The sequence below is a fragment of the Parasteatoda tepidariorum genome, chromosome 3 (assembly GCF_982258835.1).
Source record: "Parasteatoda tepidariorum strain Cologne lab strain chromosome 3, Ptep-v5.0, whole genome shotgun sequence".
NCBI lineage: Eukaryota > Metazoa > Arthropoda > Arachnida > Araneae > Theridiidae > Parasteatoda > Parasteatoda tepidariorum.
Window position 1 is genome coordinate 68,329,920 of NC_141757.1, and position 15,729 is coordinate 68,345,648.

At 26.8% G+C, this 15,729-nt stretch overlaps 2 protein-coding genes across 2 annotated transcripts in view; one reads left to right on the top strand and one right to left on the bottom strand.

Annotated features, from left to right (window-relative positions):
* Positions 1-442: 442 nt before the first annotated feature.
* On the bottom strand, positions 443-3,003 carry LOC107454160 (TATA-box binding protein associated factor 7). The gene has a single exon (XM_016071233.4). The coding sequence runs from the start codon at positions 2,653-2,655 to the stop codon at positions 1,525-1,527; it is 1,131 nt and encodes a 376-aa protein (XP_015926719.1). The 5' UTR covers positions 2,656-3,003; the 3' UTR covers positions 443-1,524.
* An 82-nt stretch (positions 3,004-3,085) lies between these two features.
* The window catches only part of Rab3-GAP (Rab3 GTPase activating protein), a 38,313-nt gene continuing 25,669 nt past the window's right edge, over positions 3,086-15,729 (top strand). Inside the window, exons 1-10 of the mRNA XM_043053008.3 lie at positions 3,086-3,436; positions 5,116-5,301; positions 5,384-5,462; positions 6,579-6,629; positions 7,208-7,283; positions 8,031-8,132; positions 10,402-10,501; positions 11,780-11,878; positions 12,584-12,732; positions 14,998-15,080. Of these exons, the coding sequence (XP_042908942.2) occupies positions 3,346-3,436; positions 5,116-5,301; positions 5,384-5,462; positions 6,579-6,629; positions 7,208-7,283; positions 8,031-8,132; positions 10,402-10,501; positions 11,780-11,878; positions 12,584-12,732; positions 14,998-15,080 (1,016 nt within the window). The 5' untranslated portion in view covers positions 3,086-3,345. The remainder of the gene's footprint in view (positions 3,437-5,115; positions 5,302-5,383; positions 5,463-6,578; positions 6,630-7,207; positions 7,284-8,030; positions 8,133-10,401; positions 10,502-11,779; positions 11,879-12,583; positions 12,733-14,997; positions 15,081-15,729) is intronic.

Genomic DNA, 15,729 nt, shown 5'->3' on the forward strand with positions numbered 1-15,729 from the left:
CATTTTATGGACAATTTAAGAGAGTAACTTGCTATTCATTAGAAACCAGTTAATTATTTTGACTTACTTAAGATGTAATTCTAAAAAAAATGTGATACAGCTTTTATATTTTATTTTGAATAATTTTTATACCAACCTATGCGTATGTTTTATATGTTTCAGTAATTATTGAACAGTATATTTTTTTAATTAACAGTTTAGTAATGCAAATATTTTTGTAGTTTTTTGAGTGTCAAATTTTTTATTTTATAAATCTAGCAGTTTTAAGTATTTAATAAGATTTCATATTTAATTAGGACTTAATTGATTTCTATAACATTTCAAATTAAAATTTGGATATTACTCAAATTTTCAGTGCACAAATATGTGTATATATATATATATTTTCTTTTGTAAAACCTATATTTAAAATTTCATTTGCAAATAAGTTCTATTTTCTCAGTTTCTATTAAAATTGCTTTTTCTATGAACTTGTCGGTTGAATTGTTTATTCCAGCCTCAGACAAACTTTAGTTCTTTCACTAAATTTGTGCTTTTATTTGAGTTTTTTTCTTCTACTTTTTATAATTTTTTTTTGGTTTTATGTTAATTTTAACATATGTATGTTTAAAATAAAGTAAAATTAGTTTGGTTTGGAAATTTTTTTAAACATGCATTTGAGGCTGTTAAAATGACCACATCTTACTTAATTCTTGATTCCATACTTGTTTTGTAAAACTTGATAAAAAAAATAGTTAATTATGATCAATGTTGTAACCCTTTACACCTAAAAAAGTTTTGGGATTATATCTGACTGCGTTGTAACAAAGCATTAGACTTGCAGGTTGAAAACTTTTAATGTATATCACTTTTACCTGCATTAATTATACGGGAGTTAGACATGGTTGAAGATTCAGCATGCTTGAAGTTAATCTACATTGCTATTGGGTGTATATCAAAGGGTTAAGTAAGCAAAGGACAATGAAACATGCATATTGTAGCTTTATTGAAATTGACCTGGTATGCTTGTTAGACTAGATAAAAATTCCTTTTTATTTGTCATTACATCTATAATATGGAACATGATAAATGTATATAAAAGCTAATTTTAACGTTGAAAGTTTGTTACAGTCAAAAAAAGAAAAGAAAAAAGAATCACTCTATATTATACATGACAATGATTCATGTATGTATTTAATGAACAATAATGCATGAACAATGACTCATGAATGTATTTAAACTTAATTGAAAGTGAACTAGAATAATTGTTAGACTAGATTAAAATTCTTTTAATTTATAATTACAAAATTTAAAACATGGTTAATGATAAATGTTTATGGAAGTTTAATTTACAGTAGATAAAAATCTCTTACATTCATAATTAGGGAATCTATGACAATGAGTATAAATGGAAATTCTAATTTAAAAGATAAAAATTGAAATTGGGTAATTTAAAAAGACTATTTATACATTTTAATTTTAAACTTATTCTAGTGATGAGTTGCGTAAAAATGCAATATTTTTTTTTTAAAAATATGAACCTATTCAGTTTTGATGCAAAATTGTGACAATGTCATCATATTCTTTTTGCTTGTCATATTCTTGTTGTTTTAGATTATCAATTATGCTTTGAAATCGCTGCTTTAGGGCTTGATTTTCAATGCTCATGATTTCAAGTTCTTGTGCCCTCCTTCTTGCTAATATGTCTGCTATTTCATGTTCCAGTTCATCTAATTTCTCCAGCAATGCAGTTTTTTCTTCATCTGTTTTGTGTTCTTTTAAAATTTGATCCAAGTTTTCCTCGGCCACAGCAGATTCTAATTGGTATACTGTGACATCTGCTGTGTATTCCGGGTTATCATTTGCTTCAATTTGTGGGCTTCCTAACATACTTTTTGAGAACTCCGTCATTAAATGAGATTTTTGTCCATTGATTTTTGAGTCAGTTTCACTGTTTTCCAATTCTTCATCAATGTTTACCTCTCCATCTGAACTGCTGAGAACTTCGCCAAAAATGTCATATTCTGCTACATCTAAATTACTAGGTTCTGTAGCAGGGCCTTCCACTGCTAAAACATTATTATCATCCTGCTTTTCATCGCCATCTCCTTTATCATCATCTGCATTTATCACTTCAAATCGAACACTTATTGCTTCATTATCTGTTTTAAATAAACGTTTCACTTCTTTTTCAATGTCTGGAAAATCGACGTATTTTTTCTTCAGCGTTTTGCGAAATCTGCGTTTTCGAACGTTTTTTAACGGAGGTGTTATGCCATGTGGTAGCATGAATCTTTTGTCTTTTGTGTCTTTCTTTTTTGGGTTTTCTTCTTCTTCAATTTGAGGAGCTTCTTCTTCTTCCTTGCAAATGAGAATTTGGCAAATGTCTGCTGTTTTATAGAAAGTTTTACAGTCTAGTGTTTTATAAGATTCAATAATTGAAGGTAAATCCATCACTTTACCTTTTAAAGTCCATTTGTCAAAATTAACTTTTGCATGACGCATATCTGGCTCTAGATCTATTTTTAAACGGTCTTTTAGATTCATAACTCCTGACCTAACTGCTGCTCGTAAAGATGCAGCAGGAACAGTAGGCAAAGATAATACAAACTGATTTTCCAGCTCTGCTGCTTCATTGGTTTGCTCTTGTGCAATGGAGTCTTTTGGCTCTGACATTTGTATGAATTTTAATGATATCAGAAGTTGCTAAAAATATTAAGTGTCTTAAAAATTCATTTAAATGAATATAGTTGTATAAAAATTCATTTAGGTGACAATTTCTAAAATTCTATAACGACGAAAAATACTAGCATATCGTAAAATATGCTTGTATAAAAGAATTTTAAATGGCCAAAGAATTACTGTGCATGATATAAGCAATTTTATTTAGTTAAAATAAATAACCATTTCAAGGGAATTTAAACAAATTCAATGATAGTATATTTTTTAGATGTTAATGCTTTTAAATAATGATTTCGAAAGTAAGCAGACAAAAAATTTACTTTTGGTTTAAAACGAAACTAATATATCGATTACTTAACGAAGCCATTATATCGATTTTTAATCGATGAGAAATAATGAAATTATGAATGATTTTCATTTAACATTTAAAAGTAATGATACGGCTATTAAAGTTCATACGCTTCATTATAAGCTATCAAAATGTACTAATGTTTGTTTTTAATCAAATAGATTTACAGACATTCAAATGAATAAAAGGGATATCGGTTTAACTGTACCCGTCTTTTAGTTTTACGTTTGTTTACATCAGTTGATACGTCAATGTGATTTGCTCAGCAACGAAAAACATAACCTGATATTGAAATAAATCTATTAAAGAATTTTCATTAAAATAAATGCTTCGCTATGTCTTGTCATTTGGGTAAACGTGCTTTGATTGCAAGCATAAAATCGGTGAAAAGTGCTTTATCATTTACGGAAGACGTTGTGGAACCAGGTTAGTTTTTCTTTTGTTTTCATTTGGTTTAGTTATTTACTTTAACAATATTGATTAATTTACCTTGTTTCCAAATATTTATGAGTTTTGAAAGGTATATATTCATCTAAATTATGTTTAAATAGCGATATAAGATAGATTGGCTACATTATCACTCGACTGAAAGTGCTTCTTGAAATTACTTTATACATTCTTAATAATTAAATTTTTTTTGTCCTGTACAATATTCTTAGCTATATATTTTTACTTCATTGCAGAAGATTTAAAAAAATACAATTTTTATCATAAATTTGTTAATTTTATGATACTAATGTAATATGTATAAAATTACCAAAATTTCTTATTCCGCAACATAAAAAGAGGAGGATACAATTGTGATGTACGTATCATAAATCAAACACTTAATCATAATACAATTAATTCATGAGCATCTATGGAAGTGAAAATTCCATGGATGATTCACAAAATAGCAAAAATAAGGCAAATTAACACACAATTTTACTTGAGGAAAATTTTTAAGGTAGATACTTCAAGTTTTAATATCTATTTACATTAAAGTTTTACATTATAATACCTAATAATGATAAAAATATTGCATCAATTTTTTTAAGTGTGTTTAAAGTAAACAGTCACATATTGCTTTTATAGTCTGGATAATATGAAACAATATATTTTTCCAATGGTCATTAAAACCACATTTTTTCATAGTTAACAACAGTTTATTTTAATAAATATAGAAATTAAAAGCTTCTTTTTGAATGTTATCAAGTTAACTATTTTCTGGAGATAAATTTTATTGGAAGTACTCATGTACAAAGCCGAGAAAAGTTGGTGATTGTTAGAAACAATAAGTAAAAAAACAGGTTTACATAAATCAACTGAGCAACTGATAGTTTTAGTTCATTTAAACATGGAAATGGTAAGATTTCAATCAAGATGGATATAAAGATTTTAATCCATGTTCGCATAAGCTAACTAATTTACTATTATTTTTTTAGCCATTTTTTACATTTGACAGTCAGTTTTTAGAGGTTCTCTTGGAAGTAAATATTAAATTCAAGAAATGTTAGAGAATTCCCATTCTTATTGCGTCCACTGCTCGATGCAATAAGAATGCCAAGCACAATAAATCACGTCAGATTTGCACCAATCTTATATAAAGCATTAATAGAATTTAAAACATATACATTTACTAAGCTAATATTTAAAAAAATAGCCAGAAAAGGCTATTAACTAGTTCTAATACACTCTACAAAATAGATAATACTATCTCAATAATACAGTTTACCATGTTTCGACCATTGAGTTTTTCTAAAACACTAACACAATATTTAAGACAACATTACAAGACTACAGTTTCTAGTTTTATTTGCATCAAGTGATAATTTTTGCTTGAAGAAAATGCAGAAATGATGTTAGTTACTAAAAATTCTCTTTGTATTTTATATTTTATTTTTATATGTTACACCTCCTTCGCTACCAGAGGAATTAATTATGTATAACATATCCATGGATGGAAAACTGTTTTGATTTAATTATATTCAGTTTCTTCTGAAAAACTCTTCTAAATGAAAATTTACTAAGTTGCATTTTATTTATTCTTTATTGCATTTTATTTATTCTATTTTTATATTTTTTTCTGTTATGCATATTTTTTGACACTGAAAGTTTTATAATAGATGACTATTCTGCTGAAGCCTGGAACAGTGCTTGGGAATTGGAGGACCAACCAGAAGAAAAATTAGCTGAAGTTACTAAACTAAAAGGAGCAGATCAATCTTGGTTGCAAAATTGTGTGTCTTCATTATCACCCACATTAGATATTTTGGCTCTAGCTCATGGACAAAAAGCTGTGTTTCTTACGTGTATGTTTTATGGGATTCTTGTCATTTTTTTAAATCAAACTATTTATCGTTATTAGTTGTAATAAAAACCTTTGATTTATAGCCAAATGGGATGCTGCTGAAGAAGGTGAAATAAAAATGAAGTTTACAACAGCGTTTGAAGGAAAGTTGTCTCTTGAAAAGTATGTTGATTTATTTATTCTGTAAAGTGTTAAAATTCTGTAATTAACTACTATTAGTAGCAACTAATTCTGTAATTAACTACTATTAGAAGCAACGAATTCTGTAATTAACTACTATTAGAAGCAACTAATTCTGTAATTAACTACTATTAGAAGCAACTAATTCTGTAATTAACTACTATTAGAAGCAACTTTTTATCGACAATGGCACAGTGGTTAAGGCAATGAGCTGTTATTGTAAAGGGCCAGGGTTACATCCCAAAGGGTGGCTTGGAGCCTACCCAGCTTCGGCTAAACCAGCTTGTTTGGGAAGTAGCTGTAGTAAGAAGATAGGCATCCAAATCTGATTACAGTGTCACCATCATGACTTTAGTCTAAAACAGTGGTTACCAACTGGCGGCCCCCGGGCAGCATCCGGCCCGCAAAGCCTTTTTTTGTGGCCCGCGAGCTAAAATATATTAGTTGTCAATTTTTGGAGACAATTTTCGTAAAAGATCTAAATGTGTTTAAAATACCTTTCTTTCGTTAAAAAATAACCTAATTTCTTCATTTCTGGGAAATTTAACATACTAACGGTGCAAAAAGTTTATTTTTCAGGTTTTGTATCCAAGAAAATATTTATTCGAGAAAATATTTATTATTATTTGTAATTCAATACTTTTGTTTTGTACAACTAGATAAAAATCTGACAGTAATAAATAATGTTCCTTCAAACATTAAAGAGTCCCATATAAAATGTTGATAAAGTTGCGGTTGACTGGTGTTTTTAATTGCGACCCCTGGCCTCATATAAGTTGGAAACCCTTGGTCTAAAAAATGGAGCAACATGATTGTAGGCAGTTGTAGTGCTTTATTTTTTTAAACTAATTTTAAAAATAAAAAAAAAGCAATGAAAACTATTGTTGAAGATTCTTTTTCCTTTACGACTGTATGCTAAATCTCCTTTTCTGACACCCTTGATATTGATTATCTTTCAAAGGCATCAATATGTATATTTGTTAACTGTGTAAAACTTTAGTGTATTTTCTTGAGTGTATTAGAACAAATTCAACTTTTAGTTCATTCAGTTTTGTTTGTTGATTGCATTTTTGTCTAATTTTTTTATCTTTTTTATAGGGATGAAAATATCACAAGTATCTTCTGTCTTCCTTTGGCATCTCAGAAAAGGTAAAACAACTTCGAAATTGTTTTTCTTAAAAAAAAAAAAAAAAAAAAAGATGTGGCAACAAAATAAATGTTATTTTAATCAACTAGATTATTATTTTATTCTTGTGCCCTTTTTTAGTCAATTACAAATTTTGATTTTTGAATTTCATGGAGTGAGGAGAGTAGTAGCAATACTTGATACGATTATCTTTAAAAAAAATTTTCATTGAAAAATTTGTCTACAACTTCTTTGTACTAATGTATTTGCAAATAGAACTGGAACTTTATAAAACAAATTTTTTGAAGTGATAGGTTTTAATGTACGTTTTTCAAAACTAACATTTGGTTCTTGTTGATCTTAAATTTTAATGATGGCATGCTATTTTTGAATTTATAGCAGACTAATTAAAGCCATATTGAATAATTTAAATATCAGTATGTATATTTTGCCATGGACTATGATTCCAATCTTTTCAATTGTATAAAGTTCCTCTCTTCATCTATTTATGACATTGATAAACCTCAATTATATTTTTAATTGTTTTAATTTTCATCCATAATACTTTTATTGTTAAAAATATATATATTTTTTTTTGCAGAAGTCTTCAAGGTGGCCCTGATTGGACCTGTATTATTGTTGGCTTTTCCTCTGGCTTTATTAGAATATATACTGAAGTTAGAAACATTTTTGTTTAGCCTATTTTAAAATTATTAAAGTGTATATTTTTTGTAACTCTGCCATATTTTCTGAAATTTTGGCATATAAGTATGGTTGTTTTATATTTAATAGAGCAAGACGGAGTACACATGTAAATACTGTAATTAATTTATATTGATAAATAAAATTTACAGTGAAACTATTACTATTCAGGGTTCTATGGATGTTTTCTGTGTTTTCTAGCCTTACAGCAAATATCCATGTGGAATTCCAGTTATACTACCACACTCAGTATAGAATGTCTACTATTTGATCACTGCTGCTTCAGTTGCTCTTTGTTTTTGAGTTGATTTAGTTTTTTGTACTGATTTAAGCAGCTTGTAAACTGAAAATGTTTAACCCTGTGCTTGATGATGCTGTGAATCTTTACCAAATCTCATTCAAAAATGTTTTTAAACAGTTATAAATGGTAATGTTTTGACATATTTCAGTACATAGTATGCTTTCTCATGAATAGTTCACTGTATTGTTAACAGTTCCTGAAACACAATTTCATAACCAGATGATTTTTTGCTGTTGCCAGATAAAGCTTGTATAATTGTAGTTTCAAAATTAATTAGTACCAGCTAAATAAATCAAGCAAATCTAGATGAATCAATATAAAAAGCTGCATTTGTTTTAAAATATTGATAATTTTTAAAAGTTGAAAGAGTTATAAGAGAATATGTATTTTAATGTAATTTCTTTCCATGAAATTTTTATAGAGTGCTGATATTCTTCTTTCACAAAAGCTACATGAAGAACCTGTTAATCATCTAAGATGCAAGACTCATGTTCCTCATCATTTTACTAACTGCGCTGATCAGGTAAAGTAAGGTCTTTCCTGTACAACTAAGAGTATACAGGATTTTTTGTAATAATTTTTTTTAAAAATAGGTTTTATTAGAAAATAAAAAAGTTTTACTCATAGATAAGTAATCATATATACTTAATTTACATGGACAATTTTTTCCCTACTTATTTTGCTGTCAATTTCAGTTACATCAAATTTGTGGTGCATGATTTATATGTAGAGTCAAGTAATTCTCTTTACTTAATGAAATAATTACTTAATAATTATTAGTGTTTCATAGCTGCCAACCCTTCCATATTTTGCAGAAGCTTTCCACATTTATACTTATTTTAGCTATTTTTCTGCTTTTTCATTCAGGAGATAAGATTTTCCAAATTTTTACCTGCCCACCCAATAGCTCGTATTATTTTTGACTTAGACGTTGCCGTGTTTGTTGTAACAGCTTTTTGCTTTGATCCTCCTTTTAAGGTGTGATGTAATTGATTTTTCCTTTTATCTGTTAATGAGCGAAAACTTCCTGTTAGCCCAATTAGAGTATCAAATGAAAATGTACACAAAATACTCATTACCAATAGTTAGTTAAATAACTAATAACATTTATATAAATTTTTAAAAATTAAAAAAAAATTCGACAAACAACTACTACATTAAACTTATATTAAAAAATATTTAGTTGTTAACAAGCATCGAGCTCGATGCATAACTTCAAGCATCGAGCCTCTTCAGAATTATACAAAATTTCCCAACAATGCACTTCCTAATTGGAGAATATCAGTTTTAACAAGTAGAACCCGGTTTTAGCAAGCCCTATTTTTCATATTCATAAAACTTCAACTTAATACAACCTCAAATAACCATTGCTTTGAAAAATTCTTTTTTAATGTTTATCGTGTCGACAAATTCGGACAATTTTTTTGTGCCATGAGTTTTTCACAAACAGACGGTGAGACAGCTCTAAGCAAATTAACTTTTTTTTTATTGTACACAATAAAAAAAGTGAGCATCATATTTATAATTTAGTAAACGTTTAAAAACTTATATGATTTTCTTCAACAAAGCAATTTTTTAGCAGCACTTGATTTCTGCTTATTATGAATGAAGTTCATCAGTACATACATATTTATTTCATAATATACATAGAAATATCATGTGTACACAAAAATATTGCATATACATAAAAATAATAAAGTTTTAAGTAAAATTGTATAGATAATGCTAAACACCATAGCTGCCAACCCCTAGTTTTTCGTATGCAGAAGATCAACAAAAAAAAAAAAAAAAAATGCAGAAGAAAGGCCTAAAAATGCAAAAGATTTCGACTGAAGCTAATAAATTTATTAAAAAAAACTAATTTCAAATTATTATTTTATAAATCCACTATAATAAGCAAATAATAAAGAATAAACTCACCTTTTTTTTAAAAAACCAAAGAAGGAAAAGATTTTTGATCAGCTAATTGCTGGCACAATAATATTAATTTATCAATTCTTGATTACATGGAAACATTTATTATTTTAAGTCTCATATAAATATTATTTAGTTTATTACAACATAACATTTAATCTATAGTATGCAATATTATATACATATATAAACTTATTAGCATTAATGTAAAAAGAATTAAATTATTAAAAAAATTAATTTTGCATTAATTCAAAATTCTTTTGAAAAGTCTCTTTCATAGCAATGGTTACCTTCTTTAAACTAAAATTTTTTCTAGTGTCTCATCAGACATGGACCAGCAGAACTGGGTCCTATTATATAAATACTCATTTGAGAAAAAAAACTTATCATTTTTTTAAATTAAAAATATGGAGGTGCCTATTTGTTTTTTTTTTATTAGTCTTAATTAGTCTAAATATCAAATTTTTAAGATTGATATTTGAAAAATAAAAAATTTCTTTTTATTCAGTATAAGTCACCAGCTTTGCAATAGACACTTTTGTTCCTGACTTATTGAATGATCTTTACCATAATAAATGGATTGACCTTCGGAGAATTAGTTTTAATGCAAAAATATCATTAGGGTGAGTAAATGTCATTGGGGTGACGCTTACTTACCATAAACTTTCTGAAATGCATATTTACGTAATCCTTATTTTAACTAATCGACTCTACCATATTTAGGCTTTCATATCTCTTCTTATGGGGAATAGATTATACAAATTTTTGTATTTATCTATGAGGATACCAACTATTGAAAAAAAATTTCGGTTATTAAACTGTACAATTATCAAATGAAGACAAATGCGTCTTTTCTGATTTCAAATTATTATTTTCAGCCTGATGAACTATTAATTGCTTTCTCAACTGTAGTTGTTACTATTGATGGATTTGGCCTTTTTCAAACTTTAAGGGCTTGTAGAAACCAACTGGCACGAGGTTAGTATTCAGTTAAGGTTTCAAGATAATAGTTTTAAATAACACATATTCTCTTTATTTATTGAGATTTGATAGTTTTCAATCAATATTTGTAGATTTGTCTTTTCTTTTAAATGACTTAAAGTTTAGTCCAGATGCAAATCCTGTTTACTCCGTCATCATGTATTAAATTTTGGAGCTTATTAAATATGTTGTCAAAACTAATTATATGATGATATAATATTTTTAAATAGAATATTATAAAGTGATTGTCTTTTTCTTTTAACAATTTTTATTTTCCTATTAAAATAATAATACAAAATTAATGTGTTCCTATTGAATCTGAGGAAAAACTTCATGTAGTTTTGTATTTAGGCTTATTTTTTTTATCCATTGCAACACTTAATGAATTCTTATTTCTCAATGTTTCATTTTTTTCTTCTTAATTTGAGTTAAATAAAATATTTTTGAATTGAATGTTAAGTAATGGGTCTATTACATATAAAATGAACAAAGTCAATGAACTTAATTTTTATTTCTTAATTTATTCTTAAGATGAATGTTAACTATGAAATTTTGATTTACAAAATTATAAAAATTTACATCTCCTTTAATTTATGACTATAGTAAGAATTGAACCTGTAAATTGAGCCATGAAAAGCACTCTCTGAAAGCATTGAACAGATAAAAAATTTATGAAACTATTTTCTTCATTTCTTTAAACAGTCTTTGAAATAAAGAAGGCCATACCATGTATAAGATTTTTATTATGCATAAGTTATGTTTTCTGATTTTACAATCGGTGTGGAATAATTTTTTCATATTCAATATTCAGGTTGGGTGCTTTGTTTCCAATTGCTGTACTTTTCCGAAAGTGCCCTTTTACAATTTTATTGACAGCATAATTTCATGCAAACTAACTACCAAAAATGCTTTCATTTAAACCTTAAGATTTCCAATTTCTTTAGATAATTTTCCAAAGATAATTTAATTTCATAGGATTGATTCCAAGTTCATTTCCAATCTGATTAAATTCCTCATCACTTAGGGAGTCTGAGTTTTCAAACTTGCCTTTTATAGAGATTAAACTATATTTGTATCTTGCATTGCAACAAGGTGTACCAGAGTTACAGCAGGTGCAACTAGTGTACTATGTTAATACGCTATGTGCCATATTCAAGTGGCTTAAAAGAAATTTTAGATTTCTTTTTAAGTATTATAATAATTTTCAATTAATTATTTGATATTTTTTTAATTATTATTGTTTTGCCCTGTTTTGATTAAATAACTTTTTTTCAGCTGCTGCTGGTAGACAAGAAATAGTTCAACCTCCTCCTTTGTCTTATAAAAAATGCGGATTTCATGAGCATGATAAACTGATTGATTGTGAAGCTGCTGGTACATGTTTTTCTTTCTTTTTTTAAAATTATATTATACTATGCCATAAAATTATGAGACTTTTTTGGTTTATTATCCTTTTTTAAGTTGTTAAGTTTAAGATATTGAAAACCTTAAAACTATATCATGTTATGTGAAATCTTCGTTCTTGATATAAAATCATCAAAACAAAACCACCCAGCTGAAATTTTATTATGAGTTTTTTCTCCCAATTCATAGTTGTAAAAGTCTTCTTGAAATAAAATAAAAATAAATATAATGAAACTAATATGTTTATATGCTAAAATATAGTGAAAGAGCACAAGCAGTATCGTGTAATAATGTTAGTAATTAATTATTTATTTTTGTCTTTTGATACTAGTTCTATATTAATTTAAATTCAAAACAAATAATAATTTAATATTTCTGTATATTATACTAATATTTAAGGCAATATTTTCTGATTTAGCTCAAGATATTTTTCACGGGAATAAAATGAAAGAAAAAAAGCACGGTTGCTTTTTTTCGATTATTGGAATGAAATGAAACAAATATATGGAAGTTAAAATGTAATAAGTGTGATTTCATAATGTACTTTTTAAATAAAGAATTTTAAAATTGTTTTTTTTTTACATTGACTAATATTGCAGACTTGTTAATGTATTTCATCGATATTTATTTTTAAAATGTATTTGTTTGTTAAAAAAAAATCTAATGAATGTTTAGGTGTTATGAATACTACCCCATTCGATCACCTGGTTACAGAATCAATTCGTAAAGGTTTTTATGGAACAGTAAAACCTACCGTGCCTACTAATTCATTGCTCGTTACAACTGGTTGCAATCCATATGTTGGCTATTATCATGCGTCAGAGGTAATTGATGAATGAAGTATATAATAATTAATGCATGTAATAATTATTTAAGGATAACAATTAATGAGGTAATATATGATAATGCTTGTATTTTTTTCTAAAATATAAAGATGCTTTTTTTTATTTTAATGATTGATATTGTTTAACAGCTCTAGAAATCATACAAGATGCACACCTTTTAGAGAAATCATGCCTTTTTTTCTATTTTATAAACAATGCAATATAAATTATTTTAAACTTACTTAGTTTAGCAATTTAGCATATTTTCTGTGTGTATGTAATAAGTAATGAGCCATTTGATTGTTTAGAATTTATTATTTTAATTATGATTTTCATTTATATGTATGTTACAGAGGAAGCAGGAATGAAAATAAACCTACATTTAATAGCGATTATCAATCCAGTGTGATTAATGCTTGAAGAATCTTGATGATGTTTTTCTGCATCAAGTCAATAATCAACAAACCTTTGGGATTAAAGAAAGTGCACTTTCGTCCTCTCTATACTAAAGAAAACACAATATCATTAAACCGTGGTTCATCAACTTTTTCTCGTTCACCTGAACCTTGATTTCGCTGGAAACAAATTTTTCTTGCAAGATTTTTCTCTTGAGTGCACCAAAACTATAGTGAAAGTTGTTTTCTCATTCCCCGTTGTCTTAACAGCAACCAAACGAACAGTGCAGGAATTAAATATTCTATTTATAAGCAATCGAAGCTTGGGTGTATCTTATCGATGTTTATTATATCTTTTTCCATGAGCTTATTTTCTGCTATTACAGTTTTCGTGAAATTTAAAAATGCTGCATATTTTTCTTTCAAATCTGAGAGTATATACTGTATAACATTAATGCAGTCTTTTACCCTCTTATTTAAGCACCTCATAAATCAGTAGCACTATGAAGGGCAAACAGTGAAATTGGGTAATTTCCTTATTCTTCTGCTGAAAGATTGTTTTTGAGCTTCCTTTTTCTTCTGCTAAAAGATTGGCTTTTAGCCTGATCCTCACAGTTGAAATCTATATCTCTTCTGTCTGTATCCAACAATCTATATCCAACAATTTAATTCTGATTGCAATTCAGGCTACACTGGTAGGCATCTTCTCCCAGAATGTCTCCATTTATCATTAGTTAGAACCTTTGTTTAGATTTTTTTCAAAGATGTATATTTCTATCTATATTAAGTTGTGTTTCAGCCACCTGGTCTTCATCTGCTTTGTTAATTACTTTAGATTTGAATTGAAACTAAATACAAATTCTAATTCATGCAGAGGTTATAACTAATGACTGAAGTTGGGACTTTTTTACTAGCATATTCAGAATTTATTTAGTAACACATAATAATACTAAATCTTTTTTTGCTAAAAAAAACACAATTTGAAAAATAAATATTATTTTGCTTATCATACTCTAACCTCTAACAAACTTAATGTAAAATCTTTGAATGTTTATTAATCTTTAAAATCCTTTAAATTCATTAATAATATTCATATTTAAATTAAATACTAATAAAAATTATAAGTATTTACATTTGCAGTATAATAATGACAATTGTACTGCTATTCTGAAGTATTAAATGCATGTATTATTTTTATAGTTAGTTAATATGTATATACCGTAAAATAATTGGAAAAGTATTATTAATAAAGAAAATATTTTAAAAAATATTTAAAACTTTAAGAAAAAAAATTAAAAAGCTGGAAAACAAAATCTGGAAAAGATATAATCTTGTATCAGCTCACACGATTATATCAGCAAAAAAGAGTGGTTTCTAATATTATATTAATATAGCCAAAACAAAATTTATCAGTATTATACAATAGTAAATTAATTTGCAATTGAAATTAATTTTCATTATAGTAATAAGTAGTAAATTAAGAGTAAAAATAATTGTATTGATATATTTTGCAATGGCTATATTAATACAATATTAGAAAGCACGCTATTTTGCAGATATAATCATGTGAACCGATAAAAAGATTATATCTTATTCTTATTTTGTTTTCCTACTTTCAAATTTTTTTAAAAATAGTTTATTTATTAATAATTTTTCTTCTTTTTAAAAATTTGTATATTTTCCATGTTTTCTTTGTGTGTATATATATATATATATATATATATATATATATATATATATATATATATATATATATATATATATATATATATATATATATATATATATATATATATATATATATATATAGTGAAATATTGTTATGCAATCTGTTACTCTTTATTTTAATTTATGATAATTATCTTCTTAGGGTGGCAGTCAGCTTTTATTAACTGATGTTGTTCATGCTGTTGCATCTAAACTTATGAATTTCATATCAAATTATAATGCTGGGTTAGTTTAATTTTTATTATTTTTTGCACTTTATATTATTAACTATAAATGTTTGTTTATTCGCTGTTAGAGTGAAATTAATAAATATTTTTCACTTTTGACTATATTAATATGCTTCATTAAAGCATGATTGGTCCTTGATAATTTTGCTGTGTTTAATAGTAGTTTTTAGGTTCATAAAAAACACAGATCAAAGTAAAGCATTGGTATGTATTTATTATGTGGACAAAAATGACTGCCTACTAATTTCAGCTGGTTTATATTTTAAATTATGAAGTGAGGTATGACTCATATTATGACATGTGAGATAAAACATCAGGTAGTGTTAAACAAAATAACTGACTAGACTTTATTGTTCAAATTTCACTTATGATGATTAAAAATGTGAAAATGATAAAAATTGCCATCTTGAATGTAACATTATATAAGCGTGATATTTATTCATATATTACTTATATAAGTGTGAAAAAAAGCCAGCAGAGGGGAAGATATAAAGCAGAGAATAATTCAAGGAAAAACGTGTTTTAAAGGACTACATAAATTCTGGCGAGCGCCAAAGATTGAAATCAAGGAAAAAATAGTAGTTTTTAAAGCAATTCTCAGAGTATTTCTACCTTTTGGTTCGGAAACATTAAAATAGAAAAACAAA